General features: G+C 43.7%; 1 protein-coding gene across 4 annotated transcripts in view; it reads left to right on the forward strand.

Moving 5' to 3' along the window:
• Positions 1 to 24,485, forward strand: part of adam12b (ADAM metallopeptidase domain 12b) — a 150,658-nt gene that overhangs the window by 117,140 nt on the left and 9,033 nt on the right. For 2 of the 4 annotated variants that reach the window (XM_055925997.1, XM_055926024.1), the window contains 13 exons: positions 1,884 to 1,955; positions 2,514 to 2,683; positions 2,908 to 2,992; positions 5,484 to 5,632; positions 13,537 to 13,714; positions 17,764 to 17,853; positions 18,222 to 18,417; positions 18,571 to 18,679; positions 19,282 to 19,480; positions 19,781 to 19,858; positions 22,111 to 22,219; positions 22,589 to 22,775; positions 23,160 to 23,262. In XM_055925997.1, coding sequence (XP_055781972.1) covers positions 1,884 to 1,955; positions 2,514 to 2,683; positions 2,908 to 2,992; positions 5,484 to 5,632; positions 13,537 to 13,714; positions 17,764 to 17,853; positions 18,222 to 18,417; positions 18,571 to 18,679; positions 19,282 to 19,480; positions 19,781 to 19,858; positions 22,111 to 22,219; positions 22,589 to 22,775; positions 23,160 to 23,262 — 1,725 coding nt within the window. The remainder of the gene's footprint in view (positions 1 to 1,883; positions 1,956 to 2,513; positions 2,684 to 2,907; positions 2,993 to 5,483; positions 5,633 to 13,536; positions 13,715 to 17,763; positions 17,854 to 18,221; positions 18,418 to 18,570; positions 18,680 to 19,281; positions 19,481 to 19,780; positions 19,859 to 22,110; positions 22,220 to 22,588; positions 22,776 to 23,159; positions 23,263 to 24,485) is intronic. The other 2 variants (XM_055926007.1, XM_055926015.1) reach the window with 2 other exon arrangements.

Below are 24,485 nucleotides of genomic sequence, written 5' to 3' on the forward strand. Positions count from 1 at the left end.
TTGAGTTGTCAGACATCCAACATTTGATGTCAGCAAGAAACTTGTGAGGGGTAGCTATAGCTAGCTTGGTCACTGGGTCTGACTGATATATAAAGCTGTGTGTCATCCGCGTATGTAACGGTCGTCATAGTCGTTCTCCTCCTCAGACGAGGAGGAGCATGGATCGGACCAACACGCAGAGTGGGTAGTGCTCATGATAATTTATTAAATCGAAACTGAACACTTACAAAAAAAAAAAAAACGTGACAAAACCGAAAACAGTCCCGTGTGGCACGAACACTGACACGAGATACAAACACCCACAAAACACACGTGAAACCCCGGCTGCCTTAGTATGATTCTCAATCAGGGACAACGATTGACAGCTGCCTCTGATTGAGAATCATACCAGGCCGAACACAAAATCCCAACATAGAAAATCACACATAGACAAACCCACCCAACTCACGCCCTGACCAACTAAATAAATACAAGACAAAAGAAAACAGGTCAGGAACGTGACAGCGTACAGTAGCAGTGAAACTGGATGTTATGATTGTGGATGATGTCACCAAGGAGAAGCATGTACAGGGAAAAAAGGACAATAAAGTGAATAGGTGCTGGGGACGATACTGAACCGCCCAGGCTCACTGAGAAACATCTGCCACATAGATATGACCTGGACCGGTCGAGGGCAAAGCCAGAGATCTATAGTAACTTTGGTCATTTATACTTGCATAACTTTAAATAAATATATATTCATATGTAGTATACATTTTTGTATATCTGTTTCCATATTGTCCGTGTGTTTCTGGAGAATAGAGTATATGGTTCAAGAGAAAATAATGGGGGGGAAAACATCCAAAAAATGTTTTTTATAATTTTTATTTAACATTTATATACCTAGGCAAGTCAGTTAAGAACAAATTATTATTTACAATGAATTAACAATGGCAAAATGACTCGGAAACTCTTCCAACTATTGACTTTTTTCACAACTGCCACAGTTTGGTGCCAAAACATTTACAACAAAGACATAATACTTTATGCTGAGTATAGCCCACGTAGATCTCCCCCACAGCACTTACCCGAGGGGGGCGCCAAACCCAGACAGGAAGATCACATCAGTGACTTTTTATTTTATTTTTATGATTTAACCTTTATTTAACTAGGCAAGTCATTTAAGAACAAATTCTTATTTACAATGACAGCCTAGGAACAGTGTGTGTCTTTTAAATGAGTCATCTCGTAGTGTTTGTCATTATACCCTGATGAAGACAGCTTGTCTGTCGAAACATTGGACAAAAATATTTTTGCAGATATGTCTATGTCCTGGGAAATGTTCTTGTTACTTACAACCTCATGCTAATCGCATTAGCCTACGTTAGCTCAACGTCCCGCAGGGGACCCACCGATCCTGAAAAAGTTTTAAATAGGGAAAAACAAATAACGAGAGGCGCGCTACCTTTTCCTAAATCCCTGAACATCACCTACGGATGGTCCCCTAGGAAGCCAGTTCCAAAATAATGTGGTGAGTGGAACGGGCTAGCAGCCCCAAACAAAGAGAAAACAATGGTATGTTTCTAAATAAATTATATGAGCCAGACTCTGGCGTTTGTGTTCTTATACTGTATAATATCAATAATGATTTTATAATAATAATAATGCCATTTTGGAAATGTCTGTACCAAAAAAATCTGTCCATTTGTGTGTGAAGCAATGGAGGGAAATGTCCCGACGTGGCAATGTCTCACAGGCACATCGTCACACTTGTTCAAATTATATTGAACCCAGTCTGCAGTACTGTATACTATGTGCATTACCTTGTACTCATTTCATCCACTATTAATGTCTTTCTTTGCTTACTAGCATCTAACAATATTCACCCTGGGTTGCGTGTTCAGTTTCAGAAACAGGGAAAGGATGTTGAGAGGGTGAAGCAGAGACTGGCAGAGATAGCCAATTATGTGGACAAGGTAAAACCTACACCTTCCCAATGCACAGCAGAAATCTATCATATGTTTCAATAGAAATACCTCTGCCAGTACATATTAATGTCATCCCAGGCTAATATCAGTCTCTCACAACTGCTTTTATTCCATCTAAAATGGTATCATAGAGGATCCCAAGTCGACGTTTTGTCATGAATCTTGACCTGGAGTTAGAACTCAGTGATTTCCACTAGATGGGCCAGCTTCAAAGGCAAAATGTGCTATATAGTAAACATGCATGATTTTGGGGTCTTAATTTAAGGATAGGGTTATACACTAGGGTTAGCAGTGTGGTTAAGGTTCGTTTTAGGTTTAAAATCAGATTTTATACCTTTTGCTGTGTCAGCTAGTGACCACTCTGCAGATCTGCCTCCAGGGCAAGATTCCGGACAATAAATGCCAACCTGCCCCCAAGCCAGTCCCCAACCATTTATCCATACTACCTTTTTATTTACATTTTTAAAAATCTATACGTATTGTTTATATGGGAGAGATCCTAAGATGGTTGTACAACTATGCATCCTTCTACTCACTGCCCCTCAGTTCTACAGGGTCCTGAACATCCGCGTGGCCCTGGTGGGCCTGGAGGTGTGGAGCGACTCTGATAAGTGTCCTGTCACTCAGGACCCCTTCAACACCCTGCATGAGTTCCTAGACTGGAGGAAAGTCAAACTGCTGCCTACGAAATCCCACGACAACGCTCAGCTCATCAGGTGGAGATCCTACAGTACACAATCTCATAAACAAATACCTGAAGCGCACACTCAAAACGAAGTGACACAGGTACAGAAGTTATACAGCCCATACCGTTTCTGATTCGTATAGAAGCTTCAGGCGTTTGTGATTTGGGATACAAATAGACTATGATAGGATTCTTAGTATGTATTTAACCCCTGAAGTCACCTTCTTTACCTCTCCTCAACCCCCTTCCCCCCAGCGGGGTGTACTTCCAGGGTACCACCATTGGCATGGCTCCCATCATGAGCATGTGCACAGTGGAGCAGTCTGGAGGCATCGTCATGGTGAGTACAACCTCAACCTCACACTGTTCGTCCTCTATGACACTATCAGCATGAGCTCAGCTCAACACTATCCAGAGACGGCGTGTAAAAAAAGAAAGGTGTTCACTGTTCATTGTTTGGTGAGGGGGTCGGAGAAATGAGGATTGTAAACACCAGGATATTCACAGCCATGTACACACACACATAGACAACACACACAAACACACACATACCATCCAAGGTCATTGGAAGCTTTTCCGTCATTTAACCACCCAGTCCCCAGTCTAGTTATAAATGTAGGGGGATGTGGGTTTGAGGTAAGTCATTGTACACGGAGCTTAAACAAGACACATTAACATTTTTATGAGGAGTGATAAATTATTTGTGCCAGGCCATATACTAAATGTCAAAATAGAATGCCCTTTACTCACTACCACGCACAGCCCACACAGTTAAGTTATGCAATGAGCAAAATGAACTGTGTTTCCGTCCCCACTGTATCACTTGATACCCATACTAAATCGTCAGGCAGTTCCCTTCTCAGTCAGCCCATGCCATGCAGCTTCAACAAAGAGGTGTATTTCCCATTAATAGATATGTTTTCCTTCTGGCCAGGGTTGGCTGGTTATTTCCAGATGTTTGTCCTTCGCATTACTCACACATGGCAAAGGCTTGGAGCAGGATTAAAGAACCATGTATTGAGTTATAGGGCCGAAGGACCAGATGAACCACTTTGTGTTTCAACATATGTTATCAGCTCCAACCCCCTTTATTTGGTCCACATGTAGGTTGAATGTCACAGTTTGTACATCGCTGGGTTTTTAAAACAAATTTCGCCAGAAACTTCTATACGTCAACCACTGTGGGCTTGTCGTTAAATGTAAACGAATACAATCATCATGTTTTGGGAGATAAAATATCCCCTGCATGTCTTGAAACGATATCAGAAAGACCGTAAAACCCCTTCATGACCAAACTAACCATGTTGTGTTCTCACCAATGTAGCTATCTTAGGGCTGCTTTGAAGGGTTGACTCTGACTTCACCTACGTCAATCCACTCTCTCTGATTCTTCAATTATAGTGCTTGTGAAGAGGCGCTCAGCCATGATGCGAGCAGTATATCCACACCACTTAGAAACATCCATGAGGCCTCTCAAACATGACAGGGCTGGGAGGGACGCAGTTCTCATCCTTCCACGAAAACCCCAGGAAACTGGTCCCACCATGCAGCTCTGTAATCAGGGCAGAAATAGCTTTGCTTTACATAGGGCCCTGACATATGACCCTCTGTAAAGGGAAAGCGCATGAGTTTATTATGGACATAATAGTAGTCCTACAGTATGTACAGAGCAGTGGAAATCAGACTAGTTGTTAGGCTCTTTAGACTAGAGACCTACATACAGTAGGAACCTATGGATTAAGAAAATGTCTGATTCATAATCCTACTTGTTGTGTCGCATTGGATGACAGCATCCACGTAGGGGAAACATATGACTGAGACAAGTCTTTCTGTCTCCAGTATCCGCCAGTATATTCAGTGCTGTATGTGTGCGTGCATGTGTGTGTTTCAGTGTGTGTATACATAATTCATGGCTTAGTGGCTGTGGTTCACCTGGTGTACCTATCTAGGCCTGTGGAGTAGTAAAGACACACATCCACAGAGTGTGTCTGTGTGTGTAAAGCTCCATGGGCCGGGACCTTCATAATTTATACTGCTGTTGTGTTTGCTGCTGTGCACACTCAGCACTTAACTGTGCAGCAAGCTACAGCAGCCAGTCTTACCTTCACTTCTATTGTTCCCTTGCTTTCTTCTCTTATGCCTCTCCGTGTCAATCAGTGTCTTTGCTGCACTTTTTTCAGTCTTTATTCCATTCTCTCTGCATGCATGCATCTCTGCCTTTCTCTGTCTAGTAGCTTTCTGTTTGTCAAATTTTTACTAGGTTTTTCTCCATCACTTCTCCCCTCTCCCTATCTCTCTACACCCCCTCCCCTCCCTGTACACTCTCTCCTTCTGAAGGACAGTTGGCTAGCTTATATGTGCACTAAAATGTCATAATGCACCAAGTTTTTATTGCTTCCCAGCATCTGTCCCCGCCGGCAGTAGTGTGTGATTAGGGTGGGTTGGGGTTGGTGAGGGAACAGCAGACAAACTGATCAGTTCCTATCCTCCATGAGCAGAATGTGTAATGAAATGTGGATCACTGGGCAGTTGGACCTAATGGAACCACTGTGAGTCAACCGAACTAAGACAGATATGTATTGAACTAAGGGATAATGGGCTCTAATGTACCTTGTAGCTGTTTACTCTATGCAACATCCATTATCTTCCAAACATCGATGGATATATCCACTTAACTCTATGAACTAACATATTGTGCTGCTGCTTAACTATCCATGCTAGACATTATACAATGCAATGCTATGTTGTGAGGTTCTAATAAGGTGTTATCGCTTCAACTTTTTATCTCAGTTTCAAACCGAATGTGGATTTATGTTGTTTTTCCACTGTAGGATCATTCGGAAAATCCCCTGGGTGCAGCTGTGACTTTAGCACACGAGCTGGGGCACAACTTTGGCATGAACCACGACACCCCGGAGCGGGGGTGTGGCTGCAGGATGACAGTGGACCGTGGGGGCTGCATCATGACCCCCTCCACTGGGTGAGTGATGCCAATGGTCCAGTCCAACCATATTAATGGGTTATAAATACTGTGTTGTCTCAAGCAATTATTTTTAAAACAGAGTCAAAGAGGATGGGTCAGCTCTATCAATTCCAGTCATTTTAGGAAAATATAGCTTTCAGTTTATCTGTACTGGCTGGAATTGAAATGGAGGTTACATCAACCTTGGCATTTTCAGATAGTCCCTTTTCTCTCATCAATGTGTAACAGTTTAACTTTGCCTCCCAAATCAGCCGTACACTTTTCGAGCATGCAAATTAAGTTCCCATTCATTCCTCAACTTTTCTGAATAAATTAGCAACGCGTTTTAACCTTCTGCTAATAGACCATTCAGACAAGATGAATGCCCTCCCAGCTTGTACAGGGTTGATCGTTATCTCATGTAAACACTAGTTGCCTGTGTGTCATTGTTAATGTGTGGATGGCCATGCATCTTGTTGAGGGCTGGGAACAACCTCCCAGCCTGAAGACAGAGAGGCTGCTCACAGATTCTCACCCCGCTCCCAGCCTGGGATCTCGTGATAACGCCTCGACTGATGGACCATGTGACTGTTTCTGAGTCAACAGCGGTCAGATAAGGTGTACCGTGTGCGTAATATGAGATTTCACCCTTGGTCTGATGACAATTAATTTTATCTGATGCTGAGTCTGGGCGTGTAGACGGATGGATGTGTTTGTGATGGATTCCACCTCCGTTTGAGAGAGGGAAAGAAGAGGAAAAGAGTAGATAGACAGATGGGTGCCCAAGCAGTGGAGTCTGTTATTGCCATCGGAATTGGAAATTAAGAAAATTCAGCTGCATCCTGAGCAGTACAGTACATCCGAGGGCGCCTGTTCAGAACTGAGCTGCTGAGGATCATGGGTAGAATCTGAGGGGTGGGCGGCTGTCGGACACAGCTGATTCACAGCCTGTTCAACGACAGTCCCTCTGGCTCTGGGCTCTCTGTGTTTTCACTGGCCCAGGCTCTCGCTGTTGTCATTGGAGCCAGGCCATGAAAAACACGGTAACACTATTCTCAATTATGTGCTCATAAAACAACATAGCAACACACTGGAAGGAAACCGCGCAGGGCTTGCAAGGGTATCCTTTGAAAATAAATGCCATCAGGTCTGTGAATAAGCGAAAGACCGTTATCCACTTGTTGAAGTCAGCCAGAAAAAATGATGACCTTTTACCCAAAAATTTGCCGAAAAACTCTTCACGAGTTGGCAGTGAGCTCATTCTGTTATACTAATGCGACATTAATTGAGAAAAATATCTGTTAAGTCATGAAATTAATTCACCTTTAGAGTATTCAGGGTATCTTTTAGTGTCAAAGGCCCAATGCAGATGCTTTTATCTCAATATCAAATAATATCTGGGTATCAATTAAGAATCTTAGTGTGATTGTTTTCAATTAAATTGGTTAAAAAAAATGTATATATAGCTTCTTAGAAAAGAGCTATTTCTAAAGAAATACTTTTTCTAGGACTGTCTTGGAGTGGTCTGAGTGGGGAGGAGAAAACGGAAAACTAGCTGTTATTGGCGATGTCTTGGTGAAAAATTCCATCTCACCAAAACAGGCTGAAATTCCAGGCAGTCTTTTCAAACAGGTCTTACACTTAAAGGGCATTATCATAATTGTCACAGTATCATTCAAACCTCATAGTATGGATTTATAGACTGAGTATAGAAAACATTGAGTACACCTGCCCTTTCAATGACATAGCCTATCCAAGTGAAAGCTATGATCCCTTATTGATGTCACCTGTTAAATCCTCTTCAATCAGTGTAGATGAAGGGGAGGAGACAGGTTAAAAACTTATTCGGGATCGGTGTCCCTTCCACGGGACGGTTGAGCTAATGTAGGCTAATGCGATTAGCGTGAGGTTGTAAGTAACAAGAACATTTCCCAGGACATAGACAAATCTGATATTGGCAGAAAGCTTAAATTCTTGTTAATCTAACTGCACTGTCCAATTTACAGTAGCTATTACAGTGAAAGGAGACCATGCTATTGTTTGAGGAGAGTGCACAGTTTTGAACATGAAAAGTTATTAATGAACAAATTCGGCATATTTGTGCAGTCTTGATACAACATTTTGAACAGAAATGCAATGGTTTGTTGGATCAGTCTAAAACTTTGCACATACACTGCTGCCATCTAGTGGCTACAGTCTAAATTGCAGCTAGGCTGGAATAATACATTATGGCCTTTCTCTTGCATTTCAAAGATGATGGTACAAAAAAAATACAAAAGAACGTTTTTTAATTTTTCTTTGTGTTATCTTTTACCAGATCTATTGTGTCATATTCTCCTACATTCCTTTCACATTTCCACAAACTTCAAAGAGTACCAAGAATATGCATATCCTTGCTTCAGGGCCTGAGTTACAGGCAGTTAGATTTGGGTATGTCATTTTAGGTGAAATTGAAAAAAAGGGGCGGATCCTTAAGAGAAGGATTTTTAATCCTTGAGACAATTGAGACATTGATTTTATATGTGTGTCATTCAGAGGGTGAATGGGCAAGACAAAAGATTTAAGTGCCTTTGAATGGGGTATGGTACTGTAGTAGGTTCCAGGCGCACCGGTTTTTGTCAAGAACTGCAATGCTGCTGGGTTTTTCACTCTCAACAGTTTCCTGTGTGTATCAAGAATGGTCCACCGCCCAAAGGACATCCAGCCAACTTGACACAACTGTGGGAAGCATTGGAGTCGACATGGGCCAGCATCCCTGTGGAACGCTTTCGACACCTTGTAGAGTCAATGCCACAACGAATTGAGGCTGTTCTGAGGGCAAAGGTGGGGTGCAACTCAATAGGAAGGTGTTCCTAATGTTTGGTTATACTCAGTGTATATAAAACACAGGAAATCACGTTTTTGACTGCATTTGGGCCTTTAAGTTAATTTTAGGAGTTCGGTAGGTCACAAATATATTCAGTTGAAACGACGGTCACTAGACTCACCATCTTCCCAATGTAATGAGTGATGAGTGACCACCAAGTTAGCATAATCAAAACTGGTTATTCTTTCACCCTGTTGTCAGGTATTGTATATTTGTATATTTGTTAACACAGTATGTGTGCTTTAATTGACACACTGTGTAAGGCAGTGCAGATAAGGAAATACTGTACTGCCATGTCTGTTTTTCTGAGGTGAAAACATTTCTACTCGAGAAACTCAGGGCTAAACCCCAGTTAAAATAGAACTCAGACAATGCCCTGTTTTCAACAGAATGAGGGGTCAATGGGAACAATCCTACAATGTCCTCAGTTCACTTCAGCTGAAAGGCCTCTGAGCACACACACAAGACAAGAAATAAGGCATTGCAGTTCTGTGTGTTTATTGGTGTGTATGCTAAATATGTGCAAACACACTGTGTGTGTGTGTGTGTGTCACACTGTGTGTGTGTGTGTGTCAGCTGGATATGCAATACCTTATTTCAGCCAGTCAAACATATTTACACTGGCTTGTTGACAAAACCAGTAATTTCAGCAGTCCAATCTGAAACGCACTTCCTCCTCACAGTTTTATGCCTTCTTTACCATAGTGCACACTGTCTCTGTCCCTCAGTCCTGCTTCATCTTCAGAATGTGAGAAGCCGAGGAACAGGCAGGCAGCCAGTGACCCCTGTGTAGCTGCCTGGGTGTTGTGTCGGGACATTCTTTACTCAGACTTGCTAATGGAGTGGAGGACAGGCTGCATCTAAATGATGTGATTATCACTGACGCTGCCAACTATAATCAGGAGCTCAGATAGAGATCCACTGAGACAGGTTTTTGCTAGGCTAGACAAGCGCTAAGTGGCCAGTGGCCTTTTATTTACTGCATTTGATTTGTAATAGAAGAACAGAGGGAGCGATGGGAGGGAGAGAGAAAGAGATGGAGACAGAGAGATGTGGTGGGCTAGCTTAGTTGGGATATACAGTTACAGGATTGTGTTTGCATAGTGTACATAAAGAAGATCCCAAAGAAAGGTGGGCTCCTGATTTGAAGTATGACAGATCTTAGAGTGAGAGAGCTGAGAAAGCCACAGGGATGGTGGGGAATTTTCAAGCTAGTGGATTGTGTCACTTGTGGCAGCACAGACAACCTCAAATAAGTTCTCTTTGGGTAGTCCCAGTTAGGGGGCTGTATCAGATCCACAGCACGGTGTATAACTGGGCTGAACACTCAAGATGAACCCCTGGAGAGGGGGAAATAACTACCAATGTCAAGGTAGGAAGGGATTGAGGGAACATTGACTAATTATGGGCTTGGTTGACTGAGTTGTGCGTCAGCATGCGTCCGTGTCTGTGTGTGTGTAACAGTTTACTTTTATGTTGCGGAGAGTCTCCTCACCCACCACCTCCATTGTCAACAGACACCCATGCCAGCGTCCTACCTCCTTGGCATTTACTCCTCCACTGAACCCAGTGGCTCCTTGTTTGACTTGATTAGACTGACAACAGTCTTCTGGGCCCCCTGATGTAGGCTAGATTCAGAGAAACGCTACTGTTAGTCACCCGGGGTGGCAGCCCAAAATCTGCCTCAGCACAACGTTGCCATATCAGTGTGACTGATACCTCTGCATGTGTGGCATGACCACGGAGGGTCCCAAATCCTCTATGTCAGAAGTCAACAGAGATTTACAAGGCCTTGTTGTTGCAGGGGAGGAGACGGTGAGCATTGGCGACCTGAAAATGACTGCAGTGCAGATTGTTGTCCTTGCCCTCTCTACTTTCAAAGCGTTCCAAGGAAAAATGTAAATCAGTTCTGTGTAATTCCTCAGACCGGCTGACGAAAGAGCACATCAGATCATATCCATTTCCTCCTTCCCTCTGTGTGTCTGCCTGGCATTGAACTCCTGTTAGTAATAACCCAGGCTGTCGGCATCTGAGCCTCCCGGGAGTACAAAAGGTGCTGTCTGTCATCATTGCTCTAAGTAAGATATGAACGCCCATTCATCTTATGAGCTATCAAGGCGTGATCAGAATATGAATGAGGTTCTGTGTCGTCTAAGGCTTTTATGAAGAACCTTATTTAGTTGTGAAATGACAACCCGTGTTGCCTTTCATACTGTCCGTCAATCAGGCCCTGCAGGATGGCTAGGTTTGAGATACTCTACGACCATTATGTGGCGTCCGCCCCGACACCTCCTAGTCCTAATTAGATCTACATTGCTTGACTGCACGTGGAGAAAAGATGGGGGTTTTAAGCTAATATTATCCACTGAAACGTATAGTAATATCATTTCCTGGACGGTGTAGCCGGCACATGGCATCAGCTGATAAAACAGTCACTGGGGTGCAGGGGGATCCAAATTCCACAACTGTATTAAAAGAATAGAGGGGACTAGAGATCAGAGCCCACGCCTCTCCCCAGGCCTGGTGGACCTGCTCTGGGTCCTCAGCTGGGGAGGAGATGATGGACAGTCTCAGGCTGGTCGGAGTAGATTGCTTTGTCTGCTAGTGGAGTTAAGCTTTGTCGGCCTGTGTTTTTCCCCCACACAGATCATGGGGTTCCACCGCTCTGGTGTGTTATCAGCAGCAGGCATTCTCTTTACGAGGGCCTGCTCAGTGGCTTGGTGTAGCCCTGCTCACCCTAGCTTTGGTCCCTCCTAAAGAGCAGGGGTAAACACATCTAGAACCATAGCAAGTGGATTAGGGCAGCAGACATGTTGACGTGGTGGTAGTCATCACTACTCCCAGGGAGTTGTTGTAAGTGAGAGTTCAGTGTGTTATTCCTCAGTGGTAAGGAGGAAGCACAATGTGTTTTCTGGCTGGTCCGCCTTACCTCTATGCCCCTAGCAGGCTAAAGAGTGAACTGATGACAGTGCAATGTCCATAGAGTTACAGCTGCCAAATCCCCCCTAGGCTGAGGCGAAGCATCACAGATCCCCTCACAAACCAGATGCCAAGTTTTAGCTACAACCCGACTCTGTGTAATGTCACGTTAAAGAAAGTGATTATGTCCAATGTCAAGGTTTATCTTCAAACCTTTTTTGGCCTGCACAATGACAAGTTTACCAACCTGGTCCACCCAGTGCCAAGACTCTCAGTCCTTTTAGTCCTCTGACTTATTGAAGCAGTCATGTCTGATGTCAGCTTTTCCACAATCCCATGCCCACCGTCACCCTCCTGGCCATCTTGCTCGATCCACACCAGCCTCCTAGCTCGGTGCCAGACCTTATCCTCATCTGTTGCTTTTAAGAAGGCTTTTCAAAATGTCGCCTGCCCAAAGCCAACTCCCCATCTTCACCACTCACGACACCGCTCACTGTCAGATACCAAGCTTACCCCCCCCCCCAAAAAAACAATTGTGCCAGCCACCTGCCAATACCAGTCCTTTACACTGTATCATTAGCCAGCTTTACATACTGAAGGTAGGCCAGCCTAGAGTCAGACAGTATAGTTGTATTGTAGACCTATATGTCTCTGGCTCAGCCCACTTGCTGCCATTTATAGTAGTGTAATTACAGATTTGTCACGTCCAGTGTTCTGTCCTTTGGCTTTAGTCTCTTACTGTCAGAGTTGTCAGGGTGATGGGAGGGAGGTTAGAGGAGGACAGGGGTTGATAATGAGGTGAAGCAGCAGGGTGTATCCGTCTCTCCTCCTGTGGTTGGTTGGTTGGTTGGTACATACAGTACACACTCTGGCATCACAGAAACCCCCAGGGAGGACAGCTGTTACAAACAGACATTTCTCTACATGTAGGATGTTTTTATTTCCGATTTTCTTACTTTCTTATGTAGACATACACAGACTGGTTAAAAGTCAAATGAGAATGTCAATGTACTGTATGTGCCACAAGCTTGGCTGCAGCTGAAGGTCTGATCAGGTCTGATCATTATGTATAAAATATGCTTCACCGCGTGGTATAAGTAGAATATTATGTTGTTGTTGAAGACACACAGACACGCACTAAGAGGCATGTGTAATTTCCCTATAGCCCTCCGCTTCAGAAGTCGGTTTCTTCAAACGGCCCAGATTACCCAAGATCCTCTGTGATTGAAGACTTAGGTCTGCCTGAGTGGCGGATACATATTTATGAACTAAGGGGCTTGCCGACCAAGCTGTGTCGCTTTGTTGTATTGCTTGTTTGTTTGTTTGTTTGTTTGTCTTTGTGCTTATGAAACTCTGTCGAATCAGAGCACAACCGATGTCGGTAGACCGTTAAATATGTGCCAAGGCCTTATGAATAAATAAGCATGGTTGGTAAATGTAATCTGTTACTAGTTACCTGTCTAAAATTATAATCAGTAATGTAACTTTTGGATTACCCAAACTCACTTTTGGTTTACTTAGAAGAAGACAAAAATGATCCAGCAAAAGCATTTGATGTGTCATCATAGCGGTCTCTGACTTGTGGTCAGACTCGCTCAAGTGGAAGAAACTTTAATTAGCAAATTTTTTATATGCTGAATTTAATGTCATTCAGAAAACCGAAAGGTGTCATTGTGTATCCTTTCTGAATTTAAAAGTAATCTAAGAAGTAATCATCTAGTTTTTCTAAAGTATCTGCAATCAGATAAAAAATATTTTAGCTGGTAACATTGCTGATTACAATTAGTTTTCTGTAATCAGATTACTCCCCAACCCTGTTACTAAGTCAGTAGAGCCTTTAAAGCTCTGTCTGGGTTTGTTCGTTTCTGGCACGTATACATTTACTTATGAATTCACTTATCCTAAATTTACTTTTAAAGCAAATTTGAACCGGGAATTACATACATATGGGAATGAATCAGATCATTCTTGAACGTAATATCCTGCTGGACTGTTTTATGGAAACTCTGACCTTGAATGCCAGGAACATTCTATATTAGTTGTGCCCATATCAAAGGATTGTGCACACAACTGGTGGAATGTAACAGTGTATCTCCATAGCAACACTCAACAAGTTGCCATTATATTTGCCCCTCAGGTATCCATTTCCTACTGTGTTCAGCACCTGCAGTAAGAAGGACCTGGCAGCCAGTCTGGAGAAGGGAGTGGGGATGTGTCTGTACAACATGCCTGAGGTCAAGGTGCTCTACGGGGGACAGAAATGTGGCAACGGATATGTGGAGGAGGGAGAGGAGTGTGACTGTGGAGAGCTGGAGGTACAGTAACATTCAACCACACAGAACACAGAGGAACATTTTTCATATCATATTGTACAATTTAAATACTTACGTATTGGACCACCAGCTACTATCCAGACTAAAGAACAAAAAGAAATACAAAAAAACATGAACACTCACACAGAATAGCAACAAATGACACACAGTAACTACAAGAAGTCAGGGGCGGCAGGTAGCCTAGTGGTTAGAGCGTTGGACTAGTAACTGAAAGGTTGCTAGATCGAATCCCCGAGCTGACAAAGTAAACATCTGTTGTTCTTACCCTGAGCAAGGCAATTGTCCCCCTGTTCCTAGGCCGTCATTTAAAATAAGAATTTGTTCTTAACTGACTTGCTTAGTTAAAAATATAGAAATGGCAAAGCACAACAACTCACACAAAGCCCCACAAGAAAGCACAAGCATATGAAAAGGTTTGTGTAGTGTGCTGCGTCGGAAATAACGTCACTCTGAAAACTGGATTGATTTGTGGGTATTCATTTGCCACCTGCAGAGACTTGACAAAAACAGTTTGCAGTGTCAGCTCTTGCGGAAATGCTCTTGCGCACGTGTCAGGGTACAGCAAACCATTAAGTACATGGAAACAACCCCACAGGCTGCGTGGCTAACCTAGCTAGCGAGTTACAGTAAATAAAACTTTTGAAAACGCTCTCATGCATGGTAAGTATAATTACAGGTGTAAGAAAAAGTATGGTAACCCTTTGGAATTACTTGGATTTCTGCTTAGATTGGTCATACAATTTGATCTGATCTTCATCTAAGTCACAACAATAGACAAACACAGTCTGTTTTAAACTAATAACATACAAATAATTATATGTTTTCATGTCTTTATTGAACACATCGTGTAAACATTCACATTGCAGGGTCGGAAAAGTATGTGAACCCTTGGATTTAATAACTGGTTGACCCTCCTTTGGCAGCAATAACCTCAACCAAATGTTTTCTGTAGTTGCAGATCAGACCTGTACAACGGTCAGGAGGAATTTTGGACCATTCCTCTTTGCAAAACTGTTTCAGTTCAGCAATATTATTGTGAGGTCTGGTGTGAACCGCTCTCTTGAGGTCATGCCACAGCATCTCAATTGGGTTGAGGTCAGGACTCTCACTGGGACACTCCAGAAGGCGTATTTTCTTCTGTTTAAGCCATTCTGTTGTTGATTTACTTCTGTGTTTTGGGTCGTTGTCCTGTTGCATCACCCAACTTCTGTTGACCTTCAAATGGCGGACAGAGCCTTACATTCTCCTGCAAAAAGTCTTGATAAACTTGGGACTTTATTTTTCCGTCGATGATAGAAAGCTCTCCAGGTCCTGAAGCAGCAAAGCAGACCTAAACCATGATGCTCCCTCCACCATACTTTACAGTTGAGGTTTTGAAGTTGGTGTGCTGTGCCTTTTTTTCTCCACACATTGTGTTGTGTGTTCCTTCCAAACAACTCAACTGTAGTTTAATCTGTCCACAGAATATTTTGCCAGTAGTGCGTGGAACATCCAGGTGCTCTTTTGCGAACTTCAGACGTGCAGCAATGGGTTTTTTTGGACAGGCTTCTTCCGTGGTGCCCTCCCATTATTGTTTAGTGTGTTACGTATCGTAGACTCGTCAACAGAGATGTTAGAATGTTCCAAAGATTTCTGTAAGTCTTCAATTGATCCTCTAGGATTCTTCTTTACCTCATTGAGCATTCTGCAGAGGACAACATACCTTCTCCCAAGGATAGGCAGACGAGAGGACAATTAAAGGGGAAGCAACAGGTTACCAAACAAATGGACCAAACAAACCAAGGATGCACTATCAAACCTGACATTACACACTTTTTTAAACATGAGATAATACAGTTTAGTGCTTTTAACATAAAATTAAATGACAGCAACCCAGCTATGCTAAAATACACATACAATGTAAATTACTCCAAGAATAAATGTATCACTTCTTGAGAGGACCCATTGACCCAGTCACCTCTGCTCTATCAAAATAAGAGTCCTTTGTACAACTCCTTCGAAATAAAATGCCTGTGCACAATCTATGGTAACAACACCACTCTGCTACATTTGCATACGTATAGTTGCATGCCATGCTGTCAACATTGTTATTTTGCCACAAAGACAATGACATCGATATGTAAAACAACTCCATGCATAACACTACGAAACACTGGAGACCCTCAGCTATTTTACCCAGACTCCCCCTCTCCCTGTCAGCCTCCCATATGTGCCGAGCACTGCCCTGACACTGTGCCACAATGTCACATCCTGTTCATTTACTCATTAATCAAGTGTACCGTCCAGATTTGTGACAATCCTAATAAACAAGAGAGTAATCAGGGCGAGGAGGAGCTTTCTTGTTCTGTGCCATCAATACAACAGAGCACCACACTGACATGGCTGCCATGGGAACTGAAGCCAGTCCAAACCAGTCCAGACCCACATCTGGGGAACAGGTACTGGAGCAGTATTCAGCGTCACCACAGCAGCTGCTCTCACATCCCACAGAATATCAGAAATCCCTCTGGCACTGTGCTTAGGTGTTAGTCTTCAAACAGAACAGCAAGAAAGCTGGTCATGAACTGGATGTGGGTGTGTTTTTGTTTTCGTTGTTGTCTTAAGGATGACAGAATGGTTAAGGATACCATTAGGGGGGGGGGGGGGTTGATGAAGATGCATTTGATATGCACACAATAGAACTCTTTTAGTACTCCCATTCCAGCATACACCCACATAACTCTCTGTATCCACTCCTCTCCGAGATGACTAGCTCATTTACTGTGGCATCCAATGACTAAACTAATAAACAGAACATATCTGTGCTTTTGAGTCTACCCCAATGATACACACTGATGTCATTCGATCTCAAGTGTGTACAGATTTGTCAAGCAATGATGAGACCAGTGTCACTTCAATTACAGTATGAGGTATTTCCAATCAGGCAATGATTAGAAAGCTGTAATGCCAGCTGTGTGGTTTGGGTTGGCATACTGCCGTTCCATTACCCCCCCCTCCCCGTGCCCCTCCGTGACCCGGTGATGTCACGACAGGCCCAGTTGGACCGGGGGATGAAAGCATCCCTCTCTCCCCATAAACAATAGGCTGATGTCAGGCCACAAGAGCACAGCCAATCCCATAAAACTCCCTTCAACAGTGAAGCAGAGGCCAACTAAGCCACCTCTAGTCCTGACCCATCAGAATCAACATGTCGTCAGACCACAGCGTCAACACACCAGGGCCTTGTTGGGAAGTAAAAAGGAGAGATGGTGTAGCCGGGACTCTGTTGTGGCCTGGAAGAGAATGTTCCTGGGGTTCAGCCTCTAATTAAAGATCTAAAAGGGTCTCTGTCCTTTACTCCTTTAATCACATGAACCATCTACTTCTACCTCTCTCTCCCTCTCTTCATCCCAGTTCAATTCTCACTCCCTCACCTCTTGTCATTCCCTCTCCAGCACCTATCTGTCTCTCTCTAACACCCCTTCATTCTCTTCATCTCTTTCCCTGTGTGGTCTCCTTTTCCTTTCGTTGTGTTTCAGTGTTTGTCATCTCCAGCACTCAGGAGCCTCAAAGCCCCACCAACCACTCAACTACCTGTACAACATCCTTTCATTACCTTCCCCTTCAATGAAATCTCAAACATTGTCCCCTTACCCTACCACACCCCCAACCTACAATAAACCCTAAACGTGATCTGTGTCTCTCCACATCCACCCACCCATTGTATAGAATGCACATCAATGGACATTAAAACAGAATGCTGTTTTAACACCAGAGTGAACCAATTCTGAAACATATGAGCCCCGTACAGGGACCGAAGATATGTTTACCCTGACAGAGAATGGGCTCTCTCCTGTCTGTTTGTGCCGTGGTACTGTATCTCCAGGCTTTAGCTCACAGCGTTAAAGGGCTGTGCTGTGGGACTTCAGGGCTGACAGTGCTCCGTCCAACCAGCTGACCTGGAAGACTGATCTGACACGGACACAGCAACAACAGCTGAGATTCGGGGGTCCAGACCGATAATGAGGTCCGTTTGTTGTTTTGTGTCTCAGGAATGCATGAACCCCTGCTGCAATGCCACCACCTGCACCCTGAAGGGAGATGCTGTGTGTGCACACGGACAGTGCTGCGAGGACTGCAGGGTAAGACTGCCCTTTCTGTTTCTATCTTTCTACCTCTCCCTCTCTCCCAAATGTCTAACCCTCCCTCTCTCTCTATCCCTCGCACTTTTGCTCTCTCATGTTCTCTTTCTCTCTCTTTCTCCCTCTTTCCTCCCTGTCGAAGTGACAAAAAGCGTGGAAATCAAATTCTCTGCTCCAATGACATGTTACAAAAGCGAGAGTTTACAGTAAAAAAAACATTTGACTTTTAAATCAAGGTGTATTCAAGCACAGGGCCCTCCAGAGTACAAAAAAGATGCCAAACATTTTCAATTTAGTTTGCCCTTCTGATTCCTTTGTCATTGAGGTGTGGGTGTGTGGTTATTTGTCTGTCTGTGTTCTCTCTGCAGCTGAAGCCTGCTGGCACACCGTGTCGAGAATCCAGTAACTCCTGTGATCTGCCAGAGTTCTGTACTGGTGCCAACCCCCACTGCCCTGCCAACGTGTACCTGCATGACGGGCACTCTTGCCACAAAGTGGACGGATACTGCTACAACGGCATCTGCCAGACCCACGAGCAGCAGTGCATCACACTATGGGGACCAGGTCAGTAGGACGCCCCCCAGGGGACTGCTTTGTTCCATCTCTGACTCATCACATCTCGCTCTCTCCCTCTCTCACTCTCTCTCTTCCCTTCTCACTTCCCCCCCCCTCTTCTCTCACTCTCTTTCTATCTTCCACTCTCTCTTTCTCCTGCAGGAGCCAAACCTGCCCCGGGGATCTGCTTTGAGAGGGTCAACTCAGCAGGAGATCCTTACGGGAACTGTGGAAAGGACTCGAAAGGATTGTTTGCCAAATGTGAAGCCCGGTAAGACTTAGCAGCTGTTGTGATGTGTGTCATGTCTATTGACCTTAAAAGCAAAAAGAGCTGGCTAGAAAGACCAAGGAATAAAACAATGTTGTTTATCTGAATTGGTATTATCAAGAGTGCCAATTGACAATCAGCTTTGCACATTATATGGGACAAATAGCCTAGGAAGGAACAATAATTAAAAACACAATTTGGAGATGATATAAGGCAAATTACAGTTTGAAGTATTCATGAACACTTTATACTATTCATGTCGGCTAATTGTTCTTGGATCTCTAATCAAGCATTTGTTAATTGATGTAATTGCTTTAATGACTGGAGGACTGAGGGAGTCATTAAGGTGAGACAAAGGCTGTCTAGTTGTCTGTCATCTTTGGTTACAATTACACACCATCTCTCACATGTCAGAGATTGTCAGTGTTTAACTTTATGCCTTGTCATTTGTGTGTGTGTGTGTGTGTGTGTGTGTGTGTGTGTGTGTGTGTGTGTGTGTGTGTGTGTGTGTGTGTGTGTGTGTGTGTGTGTGTGTGTGTGTGTGTGTGTGTGTGTGTGTGTGTGTGTGTGTGTGTGTGCAAATGTGGGTTGTTTTTTTTACACAGAGACGCAAAGTGTGGTAAAATTCAGTGTCAAGGAGGGGCCAACCGGCCTGTGATTGGCACCAATGCCGTCTCCATAGAAACCAACATCCCTCTTCAGGAAGGAGGGAGAATCCTGTGTCGGGGGACGCACGTCTACCTGGGTGATGACATGCCTGACCCTGGACTGGTTCTGGCTGGCACCACGTGTGGAGAGGGCATGGTGAGGGCACTCTGTAGGGCGCTGCACCTGTTATCAAGCAGAACTAGAGAGAGACTGTAGTCACCAGTGGTGGGGATGCTAATGCCAAGGCTTGTATTTAGCCCAATTCCAAACCAATCACTTACTGTCATCACTGGGATCATTTGAATTGGGTCTCTTACGAAAGAACAGAGAATGGAATAGATGGCAGTTCTCGGAAGATAGACTTTCCATTCAATAGCTAACATCACATTTGGAGTACTACAGTACTTCACATTTGATAAATAATTTATTCAACGTGACGCGTTCTCTGTTCCATAGATGTGTCTAAATCGTCAGTGCCAGAATGTCAGTGTGTTTGGTGTGCACCAATGTTCAGGGAAGTGCAGCGGACGAGGGGTGAGTACTACGTGTTGGAGGGTATCATTTTATGTTGCGTATCTAGAATGCGGTGACTTATTTCCCTATGTTAGCTTAACACTGTTGTCATGTCAATATTATTAACGCATCACAGCATCTTGTTGACCTCAACATTGCCACACAGTAGAGTAGTACAGTAGGCACTTTACTACACAGAGCGCCAATCTAGTTATCGTAGTTGTAGTTAACTCACCGCCCGTGAGTTATGGCAGCTACCCCGATGCTTTTACAATCAATCTTCATCTCTCCAGATGGTTTAAATCAATCCCATCTAATGGCATCATTTATGTTCTGCTTAAAGTGCCATCCATCATCTTTTGGCATAGAGAAGGCAGGCCAAGCAGCAGTAGAAAATACTAGCATGTAGCTATAGTCTGGAAGCATCAAACTGCACTAGTCAAAATGCTCACTGCTGTATTAGTACTGCAAAGAGAAGCCTTTTATGTTGTATTTACTTTGTTGTTTAGTTGAATGAATGAATGAATGAATGAATGAATGAAAATCAGGACCCTGGGCCAGATTTTCTTACTGTGGCTGGCTTTTGAACCTCTGCATGGCTGCCCCACCTTTAACAGAGGTGAATATTAAACACAGAATCAAAGCTGGAGTAAGAAATTGCCCTAGTAATTACTTCCTTTAAGTTTTATTTGACATTTATTTGGATGATGTATGATCCAGTCATTCGTTAAGAACAGGTGGAACTAGGTGGTTGATGTCACCCCTATTACTAACTACACATTAGTGTCTTTATTTATCTAAATTGCACATTATATATTGACTATATTCAGACCATAGAATTAGGAATTAGAATACTAGAATGGATGTGAACCTTCTTATGACGGTCCAAAGGTCAGCCATGTTGGTAAGAGTTGGTCAACCATGGTTTGCCACTGTTGTCATAGGATATTGTTTAAAACAATCAACGTGAATGATTCATCTTCACTGTATGTGTGTTAGCTAGCTAGCCAGACATTTTTGTGGAATAATTATATAATTTAAAAAAAATTAACTGCCAATATGCCAACATTCCATTCAATCAATGATGTCGATCCACAGCCATACAAAGTCTTAAATCAGTTGATGATAGGACTTATATTTTAGGTTGACTATAATTTCATTACATTATTTCTGATACATCACATGCTGAACTTTTATTCTCCTGCGTAAGTAAAAACAGGAAATGCATCACCTATGCCTCTACTGCCGTTAATTCAAATTAGACTGGTTTTGGATTTCTCGCTGACCAAGATGGCTGCCATTTTCACCCCATTGTGGAACATAGCCCCTCTAGTAATTTAATACGATCTCTATGATTTCAAACCCACATGATGTCACAACCTTAACCAACCCAAGACTTTAAATAAATCCAGAGCCAGCATGCATCTCCATATGTGGCTCTGTGTAGATGTCATTCTGTATAACGTTATATGTGAATTATATGTGTGTTTGCAAATGTACTGTACAGTACATTGTGGCATAATCCTATCACATCTTTAGAGCTCCCCTCAGGGTTTCTTATGTGTCCTTAAGTCTTGACCTGACCACCCCTGGCCCCAAACACTCCACACACATAAGGGAGTGTCAGTCACTCTGAGGCAGACAGGGAAAGTTCTTCCCAGTTCGGGGCCAGATCCGATCTGGAGCGATCCCAGCCACAGGCCTCCCTGCAGCTGACAGCTGGACTCCATTATCCCTCCAGGGAATCTTGTTGGATCCTTTTCCCGCTCGGAAAACTGTGTTTTGGGATGGGCTCTCCCCTGCACATGTTTTCTCCATCATGTTTGACACTGCACAGTCTATGGTGCCCGCCACATGAAAACTGATGGGTCTGATGGAACGAGTGTATGGTTTATTTGTAGAAGTAATTCAAGCATTTCAGATGTGGGCTGGAGTCCTATTTTCATCTCTCTCTTTTCTGAGGAATTGCAAGCCTGTGGGCCAGATGAATGCATCTCTCGTATGTCATGTGTGTCATAGGCAAGTACGATGCGTTCTGGTAGCTTATAAAGTGCGTAAAATAAGTCATGCATACTTGCCATATCCCATGGATCCTTGCCATATAGTCTCTCACTATTGTGTGTCGAATGATCCCTAGAGCCTAGAGGCCTACACACAAGTCTTCCTGTACTCTGACCAGTATCTATTGGTAGAACACAAGGTATGGACAGTATTGTATTGTACAGGTAAAGATGTGTCAACTGACTATTAACCAGCATGCGTTGGGATTCTAGATGTGTAACAACAAGAAGAACTGCCATTGTGAGGAGCACTGGGCCCCTCCCTTCTGTGAGAGGGCGGGGTTTGGAGGCAGCCTCGACAGCGGCCCAATGAGACTGTCAGGTACAGTACACTCCGACCTCTTTATACTTCACTATCTGCACCCTGTGTTCCACTAACCTGGGCGGAGTAAGAGAGTTAGTTTGGGATAATAATCAGGGTAACACCTTTAGCTGTACTTTCATAACCTGCTCACAGCAAGTTAGTTACTTTGAAGCTCTACTAAGCTCTCCAAACTTGCAGACGGATCTACCTCAGTCACCTATTCACCCTAGCTACACACAACTCATTACAACTAGACACGTACAACTTTCCCTCTCTGGTTGTTCAAGAGCGGAAGGAAATAATCATGTAAATAATGTCAAATGTACTAAAACCCTGCTGTGGCTTCTATTAACACTCTTTGTCTGTCTTGTTTGTGCCGTGCTGTAGATGTGCGTGTGTGTGTATTAATGTGCGTGTTGTCGTATGTGACGTCAGCCGACAGCAGGGGGGTTGCCGTGGCGATCCTGGCCACCCTCCTCAGCCTGATGGGTGCTGGGTTCCTGGTATTTCTCAAGAGGAAGACTCTGGTCCGTCTGCTCTTCACCAACAAGAAGACCACCATGGATAAACTGAGGTACAGTAGGACACCTCCTCCCACACCTGTGTTTCATCTTATGTTCTGGATATCAACACAGAATACTTTTATAGAGATGCTTTCGTGTCGAGATGATTATCTTGTAGAAATGACAGAGATATTGTTTCTAATATGCATTATGGTCCCATGGTCTCTCTCTGGTGATTTTATGTGTTCACAGCGATAGTAACCTTGTGACTCCACTAACCATGTGAGAGGATGAAGCATAGTCCAGCACATAGTCCTCACAATGCACGTGGGCCTTGTGTACAGAAGAAGGCCTGTTACTGTGTGTCTCAAAGCTACAGATTTTTAAGAAATGTAGAATAGTAGTTAGTAGAAGACTAGTATAGTAGTTGGAATGTTACCTCTCTGTCTTCGTAGGTCTGTTGGGTCCACCAGAGCAACCAGCCCCAGCCAGACTCAGTCCATGTACAGTTCACGACGCAAATCCCCAGCCAAGCCTCCAGGTGCCAGCGTATACAAGGTGGGTCTCTTTCTGCTGAGTTAATGGGCAGCTGATTTTCCCTGATAGTCACTTTAGTAGAACACAGACTGTTTGTTACACGTGAGGGAGCTGGAGTTTTTCGCCCCCAACCTTCCCTTATGATCAATTGATTAGTATGGTTCACTTATAGACCTACACAATGGAAGATGTAACAAGTACACTTTGCATTGTATAAAAGATGGATGTAGGGAGAACTAAAACGTGTGTTAGCAAAGAAGTATTACAAACTAACTGCTGACAAACTATCGGTCACACACCATTGGATTTCTAATGCAATCATACTGTATCAAAACCACAGCACCACGACAGGGAATCAACTTAGTCTGAGACTTGCCATGCTTATCTGAACCTATTAATTCCAGACTTATTGTCAAAACAAGTTGACGGCTAAGCGGATAATTGATTTAGTCTCAGCGTCTTTTTCTTGAAGAAATATTAATGAGGCCACAGTATTGCTGGCAGAAGGCTGGAGAGAAACTTTGATTGAGAAGCCGCACCATTTAAATGAAATGGTGATCACGGTGCAGTATTATTATAGGGCTGTATAATGGTTCTGCCTGAGATAAAAGCCTTTGTGTACAGGGACACAGGAGAAAAGAGTTGGTGGAGTCGAGAGTAAGAGGCAAATTGGGGTGGACTTGTTTTAGAATTGATAAACATGTGTGTGCGTGTGTGTGCGTGTGCACGTGTGTGTGCGCGCGTGTGTGTGGGCGTGTGTGTGTGTGTGCGGGCGTGTGAGTGTGCGTGCGTGCGTGTGTGTGCGCATTCAAACATCCACAGTTGATTCCCATGGAGAACAGCTGGAGTGTATCATTGTGGTCAGAGTTCAGGAGTTAAGGGTTTGCTGGCTTGGCCAGGAAGGATGCTTAACCCAGTTCCATCTCCAACACCAGTATTGTCTCCTCTAGTGAACGTGACTCTGGCTCCTCAGCAGTATTCAGTCTACCTGCTGTTTACTGTTTGTTCTGGCAGTCACGGTTCCCCCTGTCCAGATTTCCAGCAGACTCTCTGCAGGTTGCCTGGCGTAGCATAGCTACAGGCCAGGCCAGTTCAGCCAGTCTATCCATCTCCGGTGCAATTAGATTTATTCTTGAGGACTAACAGCAGTTCTGGACAGGCAATCTGGTGCTGGCTTTGACCGTTTCAGTGTGTTAGATTCACTTACTATGTTTTCTGTTATTGACCGCCTGTGAAACGTGTTA

Source organism: Salvelinus fontinalis, chromosome 1 (genome assembly GCF_029448725.1).
Source record: "Salvelinus fontinalis isolate EN_2023a chromosome 1, ASM2944872v1, whole genome shotgun sequence".
NCBI lineage: Eukaryota > Metazoa > Chordata > Actinopteri > Salmoniformes > Salmonidae > Salvelinus > Salvelinus fontinalis.